Source organism: Stomoxys calcitrans, chromosome 4 (genome assembly GCF_963082655.1).
Source record: "Stomoxys calcitrans chromosome 4, idStoCalc2.1, whole genome shotgun sequence".
Taxonomy (NCBI): domain Eukaryota; kingdom Metazoa; phylum Arthropoda; class Insecta; order Diptera; family Muscidae; genus Stomoxys; species Stomoxys calcitrans.
In genome coordinates this window covers 7,469,420-7,492,438 of record NC_081555.1, presented here as the reverse complement: position 1 = coordinate 7,492,438, position 23,019 = coordinate 7,469,420, and the positions used below count along the sequence as shown (strand labels likewise).

General features: G+C 34.4%; 1 protein-coding gene and 1 long non-coding RNA gene across 3 annotated transcripts in view; one reads left to right on the top strand and one right to left on the bottom strand.

Annotated features, from left to right (window-relative positions):
• LOC106090557 (nuclear pore complex protein Nup88) overlaps positions 1 to 23,019 on the top strand; it is a 188,910-nt gene that overhangs the window by 60,870 nt on the left and 105,021 nt on the right. The window contains exon 1 of one of the 2 annotated variants that reach the window (XM_059366384.1): positions 1,555 to 1,886. The exons of the other annotated variant lie outside the window; for it this stretch is intronic. Coding sequence (XP_059222367.1) covers positions 1,677 to 1,886 — 210 coding nt within the window. The 5' untranslated portion in view covers positions 1,555 to 1,676. Of the gene's footprint in view, positions 1 to 1,554; positions 1,887 to 23,019 lie in introns of those variants that run through there. 2 annotated transcript variants of the gene reach the window in all.
• LOC106092791 (uncharacterized) lies at positions 7,304 to 7,946 on the bottom strand. Its single transcript, XR_001222225.2, has 2 exons — positions 7,741 to 7,946; positions 7,304 to 7,676 (listed from the first exon to the last, which is right to left on the bottom strand). It is a non-coding gene; the product is annotated as an uncharacterized LOC106092791 (long non-coding RNA).

The window sequence follows — 23,019 nt, the reverse complement described above, 5'->3', positions numbered from 1 at the left end:
GTATCCTCGCAGGGGGCAAGTCAATGTTATCTTGTCGAATCAGTATATTGCGTGTAGAGTTTAAGTATGGTGTCTGTTGTGTATATCATGAGGTTGGGACCTGCAGATATTGTGTCCTGTCGAACCTGCTGATTCGGCTATATTCACGTTATTGGACCGTTGACGACCTGCAGAGTTACTCTTCATGATATTGTCACTCATGTTTGTATTATTGGGACAACTTTTAGTTCAGGTTGAATCCGAAGTCATTGCATTCACCTAGGAAACCATGGCGCCCTAGGGCATTATGGTTTCCCAGGTGAATGCACCAACCTTAGATTCAACCCTTAAGTCCTCGCATCGCGACAAAACTTTTACCCCGCGCGGGGGTATCATATGAAAGAAATTTAAAAAATTGATGTACCTGGCAAAGTATTTGTCATATATATAAAAAAAATTCTCCAAATTTTGAATTAAAAAAAAAAATTTGTGGAAATCTGAAATTAAATAGAAAACTCGTCTATATATTAATTCTAAAGGAAATTAGAGAATATTTTATTTCAATGAAAAATTTTGCCAAAATTTGTTATGGCAGACTGATACAACCTTGGCGTGTTTCGAAAACGGAATCTCTGTAGCCTGCCCAATGCGTTTAGCACACCATATTTTGCCCTAACTTTTTAACGGGTTTTTATATAATTTTTTTTGTAAATGGAAGCAAAAATAAAACCTATTGGTTTTAGCTATACAAAGAAATCCAACGACGAAATGAATTAACTAATAATAAAAATTGATTTTTCGAACATATTTCAACTTGAGATCTTTTAATTGCAATTCTTTCTATTCAAAGAATAGCATAGCAAAGAACTTATAAAAGCTAGGCAAATGTGTGCTGTTTTTCAACACACTTTGACTGGCATGGTGGATCGCGATTTCTGTTGCGCCATGTGTCTTCATTAACACCTTTGTCAAATTGATTAAGGTGCTCTACATACCTAACGACCATTGAGTACGGTGTAGAGCACGCTTTTGTTCCGAAACGTGGCTCTCCCAAGCGCAGTAAAAGAGCAAAAAGACTTATTTTCCACTACTCAAAAGAAAAAAATATACAGATAATATTCTTTAAAAAAAATTTTTTTTTTCTTTACGAACCTTCATAGAAGATTATGTCAAAATTAAGTTTTTATAATTTTTTTTTATATTATTTCTATATGATTTTTCTTTGTATTGTATGTCCCAAACAATAATTGTCTTCTTTGTTTTCTACCGCTATGCCTTTCATATCTTAAGAATGTTTTTTCTACATATACATTGTAAAAGTTAACATTTCTTTTTCTTCTGCTAACATATTCCCCACCATTTAGTCTAAAGTTTTTCTCTATTACATTCTGTTATCACATTATTCATTCTGTTCATTCATTTGAATTTAACAGTCATCCTAACATGGCATCTCAATTTGTGTTGCTGTTAACATCACTTCACTTTGACCGTTACTCACAACTCACCTCAATGTAGAGGTGAAAAGGCATCAGCTGTTTAATTTAATTCAACCTCTCTAATACCATTTTATACAACTGTGAGCACATGTGTTTATATTTGTTTGCCGGTTTTTATTTGCAAAATTGTTTATTTGTGAAATTTGTGAATTATTTGGATATTTAAAAGTTTTCCTTGTGCTGTTTCAATAATCAAGTGTCATGGCTTCCACCGATTGTCTGCAATTGAACAAAACAGCCATGTTTGCTAAGATACGCGAAAGTTTGGCAGCTGAAAAGCATTTGTACACCCAGAATTTGGTGGAATGCAAAGATGATTTGTTGTACTGTTGGGACTCCAAGGAATCATGCTTATTGGTCCTGAACTGGAGGGCAACATCGACCAGGGGTTTGGATCAAATCAAATATCAGGTAAGTGAGTGAGCTATTTTATAATTTACCAAATAGTTTAAGAGGCATTCATTGATGTGCGTGTGTGATGCCTTAGGGGCCAGCAACAAGTTTGATGAAAAACATTGGGTTGGTCATTCATAGATCATGGCATTGAATGCTAAAGATTGTTCCTGTAATACGACAGTCAATAGTGTCACCTTCCTTTGGACTATGATATTAAAAAATAAAGAAGGAAGGTAGTTTTTGCTCTTTCATTTGTGCATTTCTGATACTTGGCTAACGTAAAACAATTGGGCAATAGGAAATCACGCCCGGGCTGGAATCATGAAAATGTAATAGGAACTAAGTTTTCTACATGTATTGCAGGGACGGTTAGGTTAAAGGGGATATCTTTTTTGAACAGACACTCAGACAAATTAAGTCTATTGTGTTACCACCGCAACGACATACCAAATCTTTTGGCGGGAATGAAACCCATAACACCCGCAACAGTCGTTGTTGTTGTTGTACCAGTGTGTTATACACTGAGGCGGCAGCCCCTGCCGATGAAGAACCCCATCGGGTCAATCCGTTACGTACAACCTGCTGCAATGGGATTGCCCGCAACAAATGTTGTTGTTGTATCAGTTTGTGGTGTTATATTTTTGGTCTGCTTGATTCTGTTGAGTGTCAAGACCCAGGAACTCTGCGACTAAGATAAGGTGCGTCCATAGGGATCTGGGTCTGAACCGAGTGGGTCTGGCTGGGCAGTTCAACAGGTGACGTGTATCGTGTGGTCCCTGGTTACGATCGGGACATACATCTTGCACGTCAGCATCAATCCTTGCTCTGTAGGAATTAAGGCGGTTGCATCTACCGGAACGTAATTGAGCCAGAATTACTCTGGTTCGCTGGTGGAGGTCGTTCTTCAAGGACGATATTCACCTAATACCTAATTCCCGGGTCTGCTACCGTGTCTGCATGAAAGTTGTCTAGACCCGCATGATATGCCGCTTGATATAAAGGTTCTCTCTTGTAGCGCTGAACCTCACGCTCTAGATCATGTAGATCTACCTTAAGAATCCTGGGCGGTGTAAACCTATCCGCATGATTTGGATGGTCCCTGCAATAACAGCCCAGAGGCATTGCTTAGACAGCATGTAGTTATTGTATGTATTCGCAATGGTAGGATCTCGTTGTAATTTGATGGACGGCTTTCTGACAGAATTGAATATTATTCCAATGCGTGTCACAGAGCTGATAAGACCACATCGGCGCTGCATAACTTACCACAAACCGGCCAATTGCTTTGTACATGGTTAACAACGTTTCTTTGTCTACACCCCAAGTGCTGCCGGCAAGTGACTTGAGTACCTTGTTTCTACTTTTGACTTTATGGCAAATTGCTGTGGTATGTGGGGGAGAATCTGTAAGAGCTGTAAAATGTGATGCCAAGTATTTTGGGACACTTGATAGTCGAAATAATTTCTCCATCGACCATCACAGTCAGCTCAGTATTCACCTCAAGCGTATTTGTAGTGAACAATGTGGCTGAAGATTTTGTCGCAGATATCTTCAGATTTCTTTCATCGAAATATAAGGCAAGTACGTTGAGGAAGACGTTCAACCTATCGCACACGTCAACAATGGTTAGGGGCCTGCTGCCACGATCGTACAATCATCCACATATGATACGATCTCTATGCCGTCTGGAGGGGATGGAATGGAGGATAGGAAGAGGTTAAACAATCACCCTACCTTGGGGAACATCCTGTTTCACTCTACGATGCTTCGACTTCTTATCCCTAAATTCCACATATGACTGGCGACCACACAGATAATTCGCGATCCAGCGTTTCAAGCCTGGCTGGAGGCTGGTGAGCGCTATCGTGAGATGATATCCAACTTTTGTTTGCCCAAAATGCAAGAGCTTGACTTGCATGACATTTGATTTAAACAAGGCGGTGCCACATGCCACACAACACGCGTAACAATGGTCCTATTGAGAGGCGATAGTTCGGATTTTACTGCCCTTCCATAAACACAGTTTAGTCTTTTCAACGGTTAGTGTGCCCATCACTGCTTTAGATCATGCAGCGTAGTTGGCGGGACTAAATAGCAAGGATATTTTAACGGTTCACTCCTTAGCCGTTAAAAGGAAGAGAGATATACTCATTGATAAGTATACCGATCAACTCAGAATCATTTTCTGATTCGATTTAATTATGTCCGTCTGTCCGTCCGTCTGTCCATATAAATTTGTGTACAAAGTATAGGTCGCAATTTTCATCCGATCGTCTTCAAATTTGACACAAGCATTTAATTGCGCCGGGAGACGAAGCCTATTGAAATTGGAAACAAGTAAGAGCGTGCTAAGTTCGGCCAGGCCGAATCTTATATACCCTCCACCATGGATAGCATTTGTCGAGTTCTTTGCAGGGTATCTCTTTTTAATCAAACAAAGAACAATGAATAAGAAATGCTATGCTATTAGAGCTATATTAAATTATAGTCCGATTCGGACCATAAATGAATTGAATGTTGAACATTGTAGAATCATTGTGTAATATTTCACTCCATTCGGATAAGAATTCCGCCTTGTAGTGTCTCAAGAAGCAAAATTAGGAAACCCGTTTATATGGGAGCTGTATCAAGCTATAGTTCGATTCAGACCATATTAGACACGTATGTTGAAGGTCATGGGAGAAGCCATTGTTCAAAATTTCTGCCAAATCGGATGAGAATTGCGCCGTCTAGAGGCTCGCTAAGGCAAGATCCCAAATCGGTTTATATGGCAGCTGTATCAGCTTATGTACTTATTTGAACCATACGTAGCATAATTGTTGGAAGTCATATCGGCCATATCATATTCAGCCAAATCGGATGAAAATTGCGCCCTCTAGCGGCTCAAGAAGTCAAGATCCAAAATCGGTTTATATGGCATCTATACCAGTATATGTACCGATTTGAACTTTACCTTGCATAGTTGTTGGAAGTCATAACAAAAAACACTTCATGCTAATTTTCAGCCAAATCGGATAATAATTGCGCCCTCAAGCGGCTCAAAAAGTCAAGACTCAAGATCGGTTTATATGGCAGCTATATCAGGTTATGAACCGATTTTAGCCATACTTAGCACAGTTGTTGAAAGTGATACCAGAACACCATTGGCAAATATTCAGTCAAATCGGACGAGAATTACCCCCAAACCCCAAATTGGTTTATATGGCAGCTATATCAACCAACCTACTCTACCTACCCAACCAACCTACTCTAATAAAAAGTATTTGTGCAAAATTTCAAGCGCCTAGCTTTACTCCTACGAAAGTTAGTGTGCTTTCGACAGACAGACGGACGGACAGAGCTAGATCGACTTAAAATGTCGAGGCGAGCAAGAATGTATATACTTTATGGAGTCTTAGGGGCATATTACGAAATAAGTATACCCGCATCCTATGGTGGAAGGTATAAAAATCTGGTCAGATTTGGATATAGCCCCTATATATATATATTCGTCCGATTTTCACTAAAATTGCAATTATATCGTCATTTGTAAACCGATTCTCACGAAATTTTGCACAGGGAGTTCTTTTATAAGTTTCAACATTATAGGTGAATTTCATAGATATCGGCTCAGATTTAGATATAGCTCCCATATATATGTTCGTCCCATTTGGACTAAAATTGCAATTATATCGTCATTTGTAAACCGATTTTCACGAAATTTTGCACGAGGGATTTTCTTATAAGTCTCGAAATTCTTGGCGAATTTCATAGAAATCGGTTCATATTTAGATATATCTACCATATATATGTTTGTCCGATTTGGACTAAAATCGCAATTATATCGTCATTTGTTAACCGATTCCCACGAAATTTTGCACGGGGATTTCTTTTATAAGTTTCAATATTATTGTTGGATTTCATAAAAATCGGTTCAGATTTAGGTATACCTCCCATATATATGTTCGGACTAAAATTGCCATATGTCGACATTTGTAAATCGATTCTCACGAAATTTTGCACGAGGGATTTTCTTATAAGCTTCGACGATATTGGTGAGTTTCATAGAAATCGGTTCAGATTTAGATATATCTCCCATATATATGTTTGTCCGATTTGGATTAAAATCGCAATTATATCGTCATTTGTTAACCGATTCCCACGAAATTTTGCAAGGGGATTTCTTTTATAAGTTTCAACATTATGGATGAATTTCATAGAAATCGGTTCAGATTTAGATATATCTTCCATATATATGTTTGTCCGATTTGGACTAAAATCGTTATTATATCGTCATTTGTAAACCGATTCCCACGAAATTTTCATAAATTTCAACATAATGGGTGAATTTCATAGAAATCGGTTCAGATTTTGATATAGTTCCCATATATATGTTCGTACGATTTGGATTAGTATTGTAATAATTTGGTCATTTGTTAGTCGATTCACCCGAAACTTGGCACAAAGGATTCCCTTATGATTCCAGGTATTGCTATTGAATTGCATAGAAATTGGTTCAGGTTAAGATAAAGCTCTCATATATATTTTCGGCCGATTTTGAATAATACTCAAAAATTTAATGATTTGTTAAACGATTTTTACAAAATTTGGCTCGAAGGTTTTTTTTGTAACTCTTCATGGAAATTTGTTCAGTTTTAGATATACCTCCCATATATTGGCATCTCCCGGTTTTCACTTTTAAGGCAGAAATTTGTTCAGTTTTAGATATATCTCGCATATATGTGCATCTCCCGTTTTTTCACTTTTAAGGCCTTTCCTAACCCATTTATCAATCGATCGTCTCCAACATTTGCACATCGATTTACTTTATGGCTACTACAATATGCACAAATTTTGATCGAAATTCTAAATTCGACGACTTAGCTGGCATATCCATTATGGTGTCGGTTTCGCCGACTTTAGCCCGTCCTTAATTTTATTTTATTTTCTTTAAATTCGTAGATTTCATTTACTTTAACTTCTTAGCTACTAATATCTTTATTGGTTTAGCCATTATCTTTAATTCGAAAGAAAGGCGGAAATAGGCACTACCCTTTTTGGTGGTTATAAAAATATTAAATTAAAAATTTTTCACTTCTAAGAAATAAGTAACATATGTGGTTGCCCAAAAAGTAATTGCGGATTTTTTAAAAGAAAGTAAATGCATTTTTAATGAAACTTAGAATGAACTTTAATCAAATATACTTTTTTTACACTTTTTCTAGCAAGCTAAAAGTAACAGCTGATAACTGACAGAAGAAAGAATGCAATTACAGAGTCACGAGCTGTGAAAAAATTTGTCAACGCCGACTATATGAAAAATCTGCAATTACTTTTTGGGCAACCCAATATGTTTCACGAATAAATTGTTTTTGCCTTTTTAAATTTTTTTTTCGACAACTAAAAATTTTTTTTTTTTAATTTTTTTTCGACAATTTAAAAAAAAACACATATTTTGTCAAAAAATTTTAACAATTTTTTTATTGCCATATAATCACTAGACCAATTTTTTTCATAAAATTTCGAATTTAATATCCACATAATAATGGCACAAACAAATCCTTATTTAACAACAAATTTTGCATAAATATGTCGCACTTCATATAACAAACACTTAAAACAAATTAAAACTAACAAAAACAAAATGATAATCCACTACTTCCATATGGACGGGCCCTTAATCCGTTTCTAATGCTGTATTGGTAACACCTCCCAGATTTGTATCCTTTTTGGCAAATTGCGAATCCATGGTGGAGCTGCGATCGGCCACCACACGTTTCTTGGTATTTGGTGGCACATCCACTAAATCCACCGACTTACTAGTACCTTTTGTAAAAAAGAACATCGAGTTTAACTCTCAAATACAAACAGAAACTTATTCACAACTTACTAAAGCAACAACCCATGCTGTATGTGTGCGTTAGGCTCTGCCTCGATTTAACTACTAATAATAATTAAATTATTTACACTTTTTTCAGCTTGAAAAATAGACCAAAAAGACAAAACCCATTGACGACCAACGACGCTAGCAGGCAGGTTATATCTTTGGTGTTGAAGTATTTACTTCTGAATAGATTTCCCCTGCACACAATGACATTCGACTTGAGTCGAGTGTATTTGGTTTGCTTTTTTCATGCTATTTGTTAGTAAAATGATAAGATTTTATTAATAATTCTATGAATCATTTGTGGTGGTGGTGTTGGTGGTGGTGGCGGTGGAGGTCTATAACAAGCGGGGAAAGGCCGTTATTGCAGCGGATAAATAATAAAAAAAGGCTAATTCCTTATTATCAACCACAACAATTAAGTAAACCGTTTAGTATAGGAAGTTTATTCGGCCATTGGTGATAGTTGGAATTTAGTTACCAATTATTTTTATTTGATGTTGGCCTGTCTCATGATGTGATTGCCCTTATGGGCTTTTACTTTTTTTTTTATTATTTTTGTAAGGTATTAGAAGTGCGTTCAGGCATTTTTCTGGCTATCAATTATAATTTTATGAGATAGCATGTGTAGGTTTATCTTTCGAAAGAGGAATTTATGTCATTACCATTAACAGTGAGAAACAAAATTTTGGGAACATTTAATAAAAAAATTAAAATCAATTTGTAAGCAAATAAATTTTGAAAAAATTTTCTAAATAAATGAAATGTTGAAAAAATTCCAAAAGAAAATCTTATATATAAAAATCAATTTGTGTTTGTTTGTTTGTGTGTTCCTTAAAGACTCAGAAACGGCTGAACCGATTTGCTTGAAATTTTCACAGGGAGGACCCTCCCCGTTTCACGGGGAGGACCCTCCCCCTTATCCGAATTTTCAGAAACTCCAGATCTCGGAAATGGGTGGTGCGATTAAAGCTAAATTTTGTGTGGTAGGTTTTGGGTTTGGGGGCGGTCCCCCTAGGTACCCCATCCGATATTTGGATACCAATTTTTTGTTTTTAGGTTACAATAAGAAAGCACACAAAATTTGTTTTAAATCGCACCTCCCATTTCCAAGATCAGGCGTTTCTGAAAATTAGGGTAAGGGGGAGGGTCCGTCCCCCCTTCAGATATCAAAAAATGTAGTACCCTATTTTCACCACGGGATCATTATGCACCATCTGTGAAAAATTCAAGAAAATAGGTTCAGCCGTTTCTGAGTCTATAAGGAGCACATAAACAAACAAACAAACACAAATTGATTTTTATATATAACTTCCAATAACAGTGCCAAGTAAGGTTCAAATCAGTCAAGAACATGATATATTGGGTTGCCCAAAAAGTAATTGCGGATTTTTCATATAGCCGGCGTTGACAAATTTTTTCACAGCTTATGACTCTGTAATTGCATTCTTTCTTCTGTCAGTTATCAGCTGTTACTTTTAGCTTGCTTTAGAAAAAAGTGTAAAAAAGTATATTTGATTAAAGTTCATTCTAAGTTTTATTAAAAATGCATTTACTTTCTTTTACAAAAATCCGCAATTACTTTTTGGGCAACCATAGCTCCCTTATAAACCGATCTCCCGACTTGACTTCTTGAGCCCCTGGAAGCAGCAATTTTTGTTCGATTAGGTCCAAATCGGTTTATAACCTGATATAGCTCCCATATAAACTGATCTCCCGATTTGACTTCTTGAACCCTTACAAGCCGCATTTTTTCCGATTTGGCTGAAATTTTGCACATAGTATTTTGTTAAAACTTCCAACAACTAAATCGGTCTATAATCTGATAAACCTCCCATATAAACCGATCTGCGGATTTGAATTCTTGAGCCCCTGGAAACTGCAATTTTTGTCCGATTTGGCTAAAAGTTTGGACGTAGTGTTCTGTTACGACTTCCAACAACTATGCCAAGTACGGTTTGTATCGGTCTTTAATCTAATATAGCTCCCACATATAAACCGATCTTCCGATTTGACATCTTTAGCCGCTGGAAGCCTCAATTTTCCCATTAGTTAAAATTTTGCACATAGTATTCTGTTATGACTTGCAACGACTGTGCCAAGGACGGTCGAAATCGTTCCATAACCTGGTATAGCTCCCATATTAACCGGTCTCTCGATTATCATTGACAGAAGTTTGGTATGTTGAATAAAATTTTGGCCTTCAACTAAATTTATTTTGTACAAATTTTTAACTGAATCCATGGTGGTGGGTTCCCAAGATTGGGCCCGACCGAACTTAGAACGCTTTTATTTGTTGTTTCCATTTAGAACAGAAAGCAATATAAAAACCCGTTTTTAAAAAGTTTTAGGCAAAATTTGGTTGCTATTAATGCATTGGGCAAGCTATGAAGATCACGATTTCGAAGCTAACAAAGCTTTAACACCACTCCAATTTTGCCTCAAAAAGATTACCTGCTTCCATCTACTCACTAATTAGTGAGTTGCGCAATGGTAGAAACATGCCTTTTTGGGACGAACATTGGATCATATCAGGTTACCTTTCATCGAGCGCAGTAAGAATGGTAAACCACCAACCGCCAATATCTCTAACTCAAAAAGAACATTCAGCATCAGCAACACACACAATGCCAAAAAAAAACCTGTTACCCAGCAGTCTTCGTTTGCCGCAGAATAGCGTTTCAATGTGTGCATATCCCAGCATACATTTTTTGTTTTTTGCGCTACTTTTTATTTTTGTTGTTTCATTTTATCCTTGGATTTTTTAACCAACTGAAGCCAATAAATAGGTTTTGTTTTTGTTTCTACTTCGATTAGAAAGCAAAATAAAAAGACTTGTTTTTTAAATTTGAAGCAAAATGTGGTTGCTTTTATTGCATTAAAATAGAGATTGGGATTTCGTAGCTAACCAAGCGAGAAGGGTTTTTTTTCCAAATCATTTTAAGTGTGCCTATTGGTGTTAACAAAATTTGATGTTACACCCCTGCTGCTTCCCCTCAATCACCTATCAATAGATATCTCTGCTACTAAGTAGTTTGAGCTGCTGTTAAAATTTTTCTTTTTGTATATCAAGCTCGATTTGTTTTGTGTGAGAATTCAGTTTTTTGCCTTTCAATTGACGCTGAATTATTTGAAAATTAAAATAAAATGAATGAAATGAAAGGCAACAAAATGAAATTAACGACAGAATTAAATGAGCTTTGAAAATGGCGCCAGAATTTGAAGTGGAAAAAAACCATAGCTTTAGCACAAATATCCCAAGAAGTGTAAGAAGTGGGGAGAAACAAGTCATTGCTCGGAATTTTCTGTTTAATTTTTTTCCTCCAAGAGTTTTGTTCTTTCTTTATTTGCTTTGGTTAGTTGGTTGGTTGGTTGCTTGTTTTGTTCGTATGCTGAAGCGTTTTTCTAAAAAACGTGACTTCATTTATTGTCCCTTTACGGAAAATGATGGCAAAGCCACTTCCTTTTTTTTCCTGCTAAATGCCTGCAAACGAATGATTCCTAATTGAAAACTATTAAATTTAGCGTTTTTTCTAAGGCTGCTCTCTCCTTTCCCTCCTTCTGCTGCTGCTTGTTGCCAGTATCTCGGGGCCACGGCTCATCATCTCCACATTATTTTTCAGTCATTGTGTGCGGGAGTGTTTTTCCTCTCAGTATTTTGTGTAATTTTTACACTTTTTTCCTTGGCCGGGCTGCTGTCGTTTCTTTCATTTCAACATAACCATACCCATTGAAATTGTCCAATTTTTCTATGTTTTTTTGCTTCATTCCATTCTTCCGCACTTCGCACTAAATTTCATTTCGAATGACATTCGCTCCATCACGCGTCAAATGCACACCGAAGGCTACTGCGGAAGCAGTAGCGCCAGGATCTTGAGAAAAAAGGACATTTTCATTCATTCGCGTGAATATTTAATTAGATGCAATTATTTATGGTATTAAATAGATGAGGCGGCAGTTAATGTTAGTGTGTTGTTTAGTGGAGAACGTGGGGTGGGTAAGCAGAGAGAAAAAAAATACGGAGGCAAGAAAAATGCGCCCCGTTCGAGAATGGTTATGGCTATGCTATGCTGGGTTTTTCTTTCAATGCAAACGAAATTGTTATAAATGTTGAAAATATATATCAACAGCTTTGATGTGCTCCCAAAAAAGGAAATCAATTTTCTTTTTGTAACAAAAAAAAAAAAAAGAATAAAAAAAAATTAAAAATGTTTTCGTTCCGCTTTGGTCAATCCAACGAACAAAGAAAGTATTTTTTTTTTATCACATAATGATGGGTAATTAATAAATTTCCTTTTTGTTGGAGGCTTTTATTTTTTTTGGAAAGCCATGACAATTTACTCTTTGATTCATAATAAGGCATTTTTAATTACTTTTTTCTCTTATGACAAAATTTTCTTTATTTATCTCTGAAGGCAAACATTTTTGGAAAATTTGTTCAGAAGACAAAATTTTCGAGAATTTTTTTCTTAAAATTTTCGGGAATTTTTTTCCCTAAAGGCAAAATTTTTATAAAATTATCTCTAAAGACAACATTTCAAAGAAATTGTTTTTAAAAATAAAATTCCAAGAACATTTTATATATCCTCTTCCTATATAAAAAAATAAATTTGCGTTTGTTTGTTTGTCGGCTTTTTTTTTTGTTCCGTATAGACTCAAAAACGGCTGAACCGATAACCTTGAAATTTTCGCAGATTGTGTAGGTTGGTCTGGAAGGAAACATAGGCTTTAAAATTTTTTGATACCGGAAGGGGGCGGACGCTCCCCCTTACCGCAAAAGTACGATCTAAAAATAAAAGTGTACAAATCGGGACAATATGGGACTCAAATGAATGGTTTTCAAGAATAGAGCACGAATTTCGTTTTAAAAATTGGATCCAAGTAACTGGGGGGCCATCCCAACCCCAAAAACCCCCAAAATAGGTTTATTGGACTAGCATGAAATTATCGGACTCAAATGAAAGGCTATCGGGAGTAGTTTACGAATATGGTTAGGAAGGAGGAATAGGCTTTATAATTTGTTAATATCGTAAGGGGGCGGACCCTCCCCCGTAACCCCAAAAACACCACCCAAAATCAAAAGTGGACCCATAATGACAATATGGGGATCAAATGAAAGGTATTGAAGAGTAGAATACGAATATGATATTAAAAATTGGGTCCAAGTACCCAGGAAGTCGTCCTAACCCTAAAACACCTCCAAACAGACAAATTGAACGTTCATTTCAATATGGGGCTCAAATGCAAGGTATTCGGAAGTAGACTACAAAGCTGGCATACAAAATCAGGTCAAAGTATAGCGGGTCAACCCAAAGATGAACTTATTTCCCAAAAGTATCAATATGGGGCTCAAATGAAAAGTTTTTGGGGGTAAAGAAGTAACTTGATACCTATTTTTAGGGCAAGGTGGCGGAGTGCCAGCCACAGCCCCAAAACGTACGTATTTATCGACGATAGCAATTTTGGGCTTAAATGGAAGGTATTTGGTAGTAGAGAACTAATTTGACATCCATATTTGGGCGAAATGTTTAAGGTACCATCCAACCCCCAAAAAGCGCACCCTGTCAAATGAATATATAGACCAATCACGACAATATAGGGCTCAAATGAATCAGGACTTTACTTTGCTTATTATGTCCTGTTATAATTCTGATCACCATACTCAAATGTGCCTTCTCCATTGACAACAGACTATCTATGCTCGATTTTGAGCGTTCGTCCCACGAAAGCTTCGTTAGTTCCCATCCGGCTGATATATGCCAGCGATTTAACCATGTATCTTTAAAACGCTTCTCCAAGGCGTCGATCTCATGACACCGCCGACAGATGTCATCATTCCCAATGCCAATACGAGACATGTGTTTACTTAGCCTATTATGTCCTATTTTAATTCAGATCACCATACTCATATGTGCCTTTTCTATTGACAACAGACTATCTATGTATGTTCAATTTCGAGCGTTCATCCCACAAAAGCCTTGTTTGTTTCCATCCGGCTGATATATGCCAGCGATTTAACCATGTATACTTATAAGGCTCCTTAATCTTATGAAAATTTTTCCATAATGATGGATATACATTCAACATTGACAAATGACCAAGGTTTACACCCGATCTCACAAGCATGTCCGCTTTCTCGTTTGCTAAAATATCCTTATGTCCAGGAACCCAGCATAAAGCCAGGTTATGAACCTCTGTAGACACTTTAAAATCTCTCTATTTTAATTCTAGTCCAATTTGCCATCGCGGATCACGTCCAAAAAAATTTGCCGATATAGACAATTCCAAAGTCATCCCCTGCAGTGTGGTTCGAACTCCGGAATCCTCCTTCTCCTTATAAACAGGACCATCTCAGTCTTCCTGGCATTCGTCCTGAGCCCGCAATCCGTAGCTCAAGAAAGCCGTGCACCCAAGAGCACCACTAATAACTTCCGAGAAATTTACCCATGGCGAGAATGACAAGATTGATTCATATACACACACTCTTAGCCCTTTCGCCTCTGATCTGTACAGAACCGCATCAACTACAAGAAACCATAGCAGTGGTGACATGACGCCGCCCTCAGGTTAATGCCTGTTGGCATTAACTCTTACCGACATTTGACCAATACTGGACAAAATTTCAGTGAAATTTTCTCTAAAGACAAAATTTCAGTGAAATTTTCTCTAAAGACAAAATTTCAGTGAAATTTTCTCTAAAGACAAAATTTCAGTGAAATTTTCTCTAAAGACAAAATTTCAGTGAAATTTTCTCTAAAGACAAAATTTCAGTGAAATTTTCTCTAAAGACAAAATTTCTATGAAATTTTCTCTAAAGACAAAATTTCTATGAAATTTTCTCTAAAGACAAAATTTCTATGAAATTTTCTCTAAAGACAAAATTTCTATGAAATTTTCTCTAAAGACAAAATTTCTATGAAATTTTCTCTAAAGACAAAATTTCTATGAAATTTTCTCTAAAGACAAAATTTCTATGAAATTTTCTCTAAAGACAAAATTTCTATGAAATTTTCTCTAAAGACAAAATTTCTATGAAATTTTCTCTAAAGACAAAATTTCTATGAAATTTTCTCTAAAGACAAAATTTCAGTGAAATTTTCTCTAAAGACAAAATTTAAGTGAAATTTTCTCTAAAGACAAAATTTCAGTGAAATTTTCTCTAAAGACAAAATTTCAGTGAAATTTTCTCTAAAGACAAAATTTCTATGAAATTTTCTCTAAAGACAAAATTTCAGTGAAATTTTCTCTAAAGAAAAAATTTCAGTGATATTTTCTCTAAAGAAAAAATTTCAGTGAAATTTTCTCTAAAGACAAAATTTCTATGAAATTTTCTCTAAAGACGAAATTTCTATGAAATTTTCTCTAAAGACAAAATTTCTATGAAATTTTCTCTAAAGACAAAATTTCTATGAAATTTTCTCTAAAGACAAAATTTCTATGAAATTTTCTCTAAAGACAAAATTTCTATGAAATTTTCTCTAAAGACAAAATTTCTATGAAATTTTCTCTAAAGACAAAATTTCTATGAAATTTTCTCTAAAGACAAAATTTCTATGAAATTTTCTCTAAAGACAAAATTTCTATGAAATTTTCTCTAAAGACAAAATTTCTATGAAATTTTCTCTAAAGACAAAATTTCAGTGAAATTTCCTCTAAACACAAAATTTCAGTAAAATTTCCTCTAAAAACAAAATTTCTATGAAATTTTCTCTAAAGACAAAATTTCTATGAAATTTTCTCTAAAGACAAAATTTCTATGAAATTTTCTCTAAAGACAAAATTTCTATGAAATTTTCTCTAAAGACAAAATTTCAGTGAAATTTTCTCTAAAAACAAAATTTCTATGAAATTTTCTCTAAAGACAAAATTTCTATGAAATTTTCTCTAAAGACAAAATTTCTATGAAATTTTCTCTAAAGACAAAATTTCTATGAAATTTTCTCTAAAGACAAAATTTCTATGAAATTTTCTCTAAAGACAAAATTTCTATGAAATTTTCTCTAAAGACAAAATTTCTATGAAATTTTCTCTAAAGACAAAATTTCTATGAAATTTTCTCTAAAGACAAAATTTCTATGAAATTTTCTCTAAAGACAAAATTTCTATGAAATTTTCTCTAAAGACAAAATTTCTATGAAATTTTCTCTAAAGACAAAATTTCTATGAAATTTCTATGAAATTTTCTGTAAAGACAAAATTTCTATGGCCCGACCGAACTTAGAACGCTTTTATTTGTTGTTTCCATTTAGAACAGAAAGCAATATAAAAACCCGTTTTTAAAAAGTTTTAGGCAAAATTTGGTTGCTATTAATGCATTGGGCAAGCTATGAAGATCACGATTTCGAAGCTAACAAAGCTTTAACACCACTCCAATTTTGCCTCAAAAAGATTACCTGCTTCCATCTACTCACTAATTAGTGAGTTGCGCAATGGTAGAAACATGCCTTTTTGGGACGAACATTGGATCATATCAGGTTACCTTTCATCGAGCGCAGTAAGAATGGTAAACCACCAACCGCCAATATCTCTAACTCAAAAAGAACATTCAGCATCAGCAACACACACAATGCCAAAAAAAAACCTGTTACCCAGCAGTCTTCGTTTGCCGCAGAATAGCGTTTCAATGTGTGCATATCCCAGCATACATTTTTTGTTTTTTGCGCTACTTTTTATTTTTGTTGTTTCATTTTATCCTTGGATTTTTTAACCAACTGAAGCCAATAAATAGGTTTTGTTTTTGTTTCTACTTCGATTAGAAAGCAAAATAAAAAGACTTGTTTTTTAAATTTGAAGCAAAATGTGGTTGCTTTTATTGCATTAAAATAGAGATTGGGATTTCGTAGCTAACCAAGCGAGAAGGGTTTTTTTTCCAAATCATTTTAAGTGTGCCTATTGGTGTTAACAAAATTTGATGTTACACCCCTGCTGCTTCCCCTCAATCACCTATCAATAGATATCTCTGCTACTAAGTAGTTTGAGCTGCTGTTAAAATTTTTCTTTTTGTATATCAAGCTCGATTTGTTTTGTGTGAGAATTCAGTTTTTTGCCTTTCAATTGACGCTGAATTATTTGAAAATTAAAATAAAATGAATGAAATGAAAGGCAACAAAATGAAATTAACGACAGAATTAAATGAGCTTTGAAAATGGCGCCAGAATTTGAAGTGGAAAAAAACCATAGCTTTAGCACAAATATCCCAAGAAGTGTAAGAAGTGGGGAGAAACAAGTCATTGCTCGGAATTTTCTGTTTAATTTTTTTCCTCCAAGAGTTTTGTTCTTTCTTTATTTGCTTTGGTTAGTTGGTTGGTTGGTTGCTTGTTTTGTTCGTATGCTGAAGCGTTTTTCTAAAAAACGTGACTTCATTTATTGTCCCTTTACGGAAAATGATGGCAAAGCCACTTCCTTTTTTTTCCTGCTAAATGCCTGCAAACGAATGATTCCTAATTGAAAACTATTAAATTTAGCGTTTTTTCTAAGGCTGCTCTCTCCTTTCCCTCCTTCTGCTGCTGCTTGTTGCCAGTATCTCGGGGCCACGGCTCATCATCTCCACATTATTTTTCAGTCATTGTGTGCGGGAGTGTTTTTCCTCTCAGTATTTTGTGTAATTTTTACACTTTTTTCCTTGGCCGGGCTGCTGTCGTTTCTTTCATTTCAACATAACCATACCCATTGAAATTGTCCAATTTTTCTATGTTTTTTTGCTTCATTCCATTCTTCCGCACTTCGCACTAAATTTCATTTCGAATGACATTCGCTCCATCACGCGTCAAATGCACACCGAAGGCTACTGCGGAAGCAGTAGCGCCAGGATCTTGAGAAAAAAGGACATTTTCATTCATTCGCGTGAATATTTAATTAGATGCAATTATTTATGGTATTAAATAGATGAGGCGGCAGTTAATGTTAGTGTGTTGTTTAGTGGAGAACGTGGGGTGGGTAAGCAGAGAGAAAAAAAATACGGAGGCAAGAAAAATGCGCCCCGTTCGAGAATGGTTATGGCTATGCTATGCTGGGTTTTTCTTTCAATGCAAACGAAATTGTTATAAATGTTGAAAATATATATCAACAGCTTTGATGTGCTCCCAAAAAAGGAAATCAATTTTCTTTTTGTAACAAAAAAAAAAAAAAGAATAAAAAAAAATTAAAAATGTTTTCGTTCCGCTTTGGTCAATCCAACGAACAAAGAAAGTATTTTTTTTTTATCACATAATGATGGGTAATTAATAAATTTCCTTTTTGTTGGAGGCTTTTATTTTTTTTGGAAAGCCATGACAATTTACTCTTTGATTCATAATAAGGCATTTTTAATTACTTTTTTCTCTTATGACAAAATTTTCTTTATTTATCTCTGAAGGCAAACATTTTTGGAAAATTTGTTCAGAAGACAAAATTTTCGAGAATTTTTTTCTTAAAATTTTCGGGAATTTTTTTCCCTAAAGGCAAAATTTTTATAAAATTATCTCTAAAGACAACATTTCAAAGAAATTGTTTTTAAAAATAAAATTCCAAGAACATTTTATATATCCTCTTCCTATATAAAAAAATAAATTTGCGTTTGTTTGTTTGTCGGCTTTTTTTTTTGTTCCGTATAGACTCAAAAACGGCTGAACCGATAACCTTGAAATTTTCGCAGATTGTGTAGGTTGGTCTGGAAGGAAACATAGGCTTTAAAATTTTTTGATACCGGAAGGGGGCGGACGCTCCCCCTTACCGCAAAAGTACGATCTAAAAATAAAAGTGTACAAATCGGGACAATATGGGACTCAAATGAATGGTTTTCAAGAATAGAGCACGAATTTCGTTTTAAAAATTGGATCCAAGTAACTGGGGGGCCATCCCAACCCCAAAAACCCCCAAAATAGGTTTATTGGACTAGCATGAAATTATCGGACTCAAATGAAAGGCTATCGGGAGTAGTTTACGAATATGGTTAGGAAGGAGGAATAGGCTTTATAATTTGTTAATATCGTAAGGGGGCGGACCCTCCCCCGTAACCCCAAAAACACCACCCAAAATCAAAAGTGGACCCATAATGACAATATGGGGATCAAATGAAAGGTATTGAAGAGTAGAATACGAATATGATATTAAAAATTGGGTCCAAGTACCCAGGAAGTCGTCCTAACCCTAAAACACCTCCAAACAGACAAATTGAACGTTCATTTCAATATGGGGCTCAAATGCAAGGTATTCGGAAGTAGACTACAAAGCTGGCATACAAAATCAGGTCAAAGTATAGCGGGTCAACCCAAAGATGAACTTATTTCCCAAAAGTATCAATATGGGGCTCAAATGAAAAGTTTTTGGGGGTAAAGAAGTAACTTGATACCTATTTTTAGGGCAAGGTGGCGGAGTGCCAGCCACAGCCCCAAAACGTACGTATTTATCGACGATAGCAATTTTGGGCTTAAATGGAAGGTATTTGGTAGTAGAGAACTAATTTGACATCCATATTTGGGCGAAATGTTTAAGGTACCATCCAACCCCCAAAAAGCGCACCCTGTCAAATGAATATATAGACCAATCACGACAATATAGGGCTCAAATGAATCAGGACTTTACTTTGCTTATTATGTCCTGTTATAATTCTGATCACCATACTCAAATGTGCCTTCTCCATTGACAACAGACTATCTATGCTCGATTTTGAGCGTTCGTCCCACGAAAGCTTCGTTAGTTCCCATCCGGCTGATATATGCCAGCGATTTAACCATGTATCTTTAAAACGCTTCTCCAAGGCGTCGATCTCATGACACCGCCGACAGATGTCATCATTCCCAATGCCAATACGAGACATGTGTTTACTTAGCCTATTATGTCCTATTTTAATTCAGATCACCATACTCATATGTGCCTTTTCTATTGACAACAGACTATCTATGTATGTTCAATTTCGAGCGTTCATCCCACAAAAGCCTTGTTTGTTTCCATCCGGCTGATATATGCCAGCGATTTAACCATGTATACTTATAAGGCTCCTTAATCTTATGAAAATTTTTCCATAATGATGGATATACATTCAACATTGACAAATGACCAAGGTTTACACCCGATCTCACAAGCATGTCCGCTTTCTCGTTTGCTAAAATATCCTTATGTCCAGGAACCCAGCATAAAGCCAGGTTATGAACCTCTGTAGACACTTTAAAATCTCTCTATTTTAATTCTAGTCCAATTTGCCATCGCGGATCACGTCCAAAAAAATTTGCCGATATAGACAATTCCAAAGTCATCCCCTGCAGTGTGGTTCGAACTCCGGAATCCTCCTTCTCCTTATAAACAGGACCATCTCAGTCTTCCTGGCATTCGTCCTGAGCCCGCAATCCGTAGCTCAAGAAAGCCGTGCACCCAAGAGCACCACTAATAACTTCCGAGAAATTTACCCATGGCGAGAATGACAAGATTGATTCATATACACACACTCTTAGCCCTTTCGCCTCTGATCTGTACAGAACCGCATCAACTACAAGAAACCATAGCAGTGGTGACATGACGCCGCCCTCAGGTTAATGCCTGTTGGCATTAACTCTTACCGACATTTGACCAATACTGGACAAAATTTCAGTGAAATTTTCTCTAAAGACAAAATTTCAGTGAAATTTTCTCTAAAGACAAAATTTCAGTGAAATTTTCTCTAAAGACAAAATTTCAGTGAAATTTTCTCTAAAGACAAAATTTCAGTGAAATTTTCTCTAAAGACAAAATTTCAGTGAAATTTTCTCTAAAGACAAAATTTCTATGAAATTTTCTCTAAAGACAAAATTTCTATGAAATTTTCTCTAAAGACAAAATTTCTATGAAATTTTCTCTAAAGACAAAATTTCTATGAAATTTTCTCTAAAGACAAAATTTCTATGAAATTTTCTCTAAAGACAAAATTTCTATGAAATTTTCTCTAAAGACAAAATTTCTATGAAATTTTCTCTAAAGACAAAATTTCTATGAAATTTTCTCTAAAGACAAAATTTCTATGAAATTTTCTCTAAAGACAAAATTTCTATGAAATTTTCTCTAAAGACAAAATTTCAGTGAAATTTTCTCTAAAGACAAAATTTAAGTGAAATTTTCTCTAAAGACAAAATTTCAGTGAAATTTTCTCTAAAGACAAAATTTCAGTGAAATTTTCTCTAAAGACAAAATTTCTATGAAATTTTCTCTAAAGACAAAATTTCAGTGAAATTTTCTCTAAAGAAAAAATTTCAGTGATATTTTCTCTAAAGAAAAAATTTCAGTGAAATTTTCTCTAAAGACAAAATTTCTATGAAATTTTCTCTAAAGACGAAATTTCTATGAAATTTTCTCTAAAGACAAAATTTCTATGAAATTTTCTCTAAAGACAAAATTTCTATGAAATTTTCTCTAAAGACAAAATTTCTATGAAATTTTCTCTAAAGACAAAATTTCTATGAAATTTTCTCTAAAGACAAAATTTCTATGAAATTTTCTCTAAAGACAAAATTTCTATGAAATTTTCTCTAAAGACAAAATTTCTATGAAATTTTCTCTAAAGACAAAATTTCTATGAAATTTTCTCTAAAGACAAAATTTCTATGAAATTTTCTCTAAAGACAAAATTTCAGTGAAATTTCCTCTAAACACAAAATTTCAGTAAAATTTCCTCTAAAAACAAAATTTCTATGAAATTTTCTCTAAAGACAAAATTTCTATGAAATTTTCTCTAAAGACAAAATTTCTATGAAATTTTCTCTAAAGACAAAATTTCTATGAAATTTTCTCTAAAGACAAAATTTCAGTGAAATTTTCTCTAAAAACAAAATTTCTATGAAATTTTCTCTAAAGACAAAATTTCTATGAAATTTTCTCTAAAGACAAAATTTCTATGAAATTTTCTCTAAAGACAAAATTTCTATGAAATTTTCTCTAAAGACAAAATTTCTATGAAATTTTCTCTAAAGACAAAATTTCTATGAAATTTTCTCTAAAGACAAAATTTCTATGAAATTTTCTCTAAAGACAAAATTTCTATGAAATTTTCTCTAAAGACAAAATTTCTATGAAATTTTCTCTAAAGACAAAATTTCTATGAAATTTTCTCTAAAGACAAAATTTCTATGAAATTTCTATGAAATTTTCTGTAAAGACAAAATTTCTATGAAATTTTCTGTAAAGACAAAATTTCTATGAAATTTCCTCTAAAGACAAAATTTCTATGAAATTTTCTCTAAAAACAAAATTTCTATGAAATTTTCTCTAAAGACAAAATTTCTATGAAATTTTCTCTAAAGACAAAATTTCTATGAAATTTTCTCTAAAGACAAAATTTCTATGAAATTTTCTCTAAAGACAAAATTTCTATGAAATTTTCTCTAAAGACAAAATTTCTATGAAATTTTCTCTAGAGACAAAATTTCAGTGCATTTTATTTTTCCTTATCATTTTTAACATCCTTGAAGAACTTTTTAGAGTTCAAGGAAAATAATGAATATTGGCAAAGACATTTCGGAGTATAAATATATGGTGTTTTGGTTTTATTTTGACACCTTCAAGCTGAAATTTGGGTAATAAATTAGCATTTTATTAAGGAAATATTTCATTGTGGTCGTCTTTGTTTCGGATTGTTTTTCCCTCTCCTTTGGCGTCCATAAAACATGTATTGTCACTTTTGTTTTTGCTTTTAACGATGTTGAAGTTTTAGGTTTTCTTTTTTACTTGAAAAGGGTTCAACAGTTTCCTTTTTTTCGTCTCAAAGATTTCTTGTAGCATTTTTTTCTTTCGTTGGTTTCACTTGTTTGTGTTTTGGGGAAAATATATAGAAAAAGAAAATTTATTGGACAGTTACACGCCAAGCATTTTATTTAAACCATCATTGTTATATTAGCTTTATTAACTTTGTCTTATACATTTCTTAGGTTTCAGTTTTCTGACAGAGTTTTTGTGGTGGCCACAGAGACACAAAAAAAAGGGGTCCAATCTTCAAACTTTTGTATTGAATAAAACAAATGTCCTTTAATTTATACAAGCACAGAGAGAGAGAGAGAAATAGCAAAGAAAAGGTTCAATAATTGCTTGAAACACGACAATCAGGGAAAGAAAGGAAAAAACCAACAAATAGATGTTTAATTTAAACCAATTCTGGCTGTTAAAATGCCATAAAAAGTAAAGGCCTGTGTTTTGGGGGAAAACTTCTACTTTTTTAGGGAATGTACGATATTTTCCCAAAAAAGGGCTCCAGCAACAAGAAGAAAGTAACGAATATTTATTTTCACACTTTTCATATTAAAAAACCATTTAAGCCAAAACACGCAACCACCACATTCTTTGCCA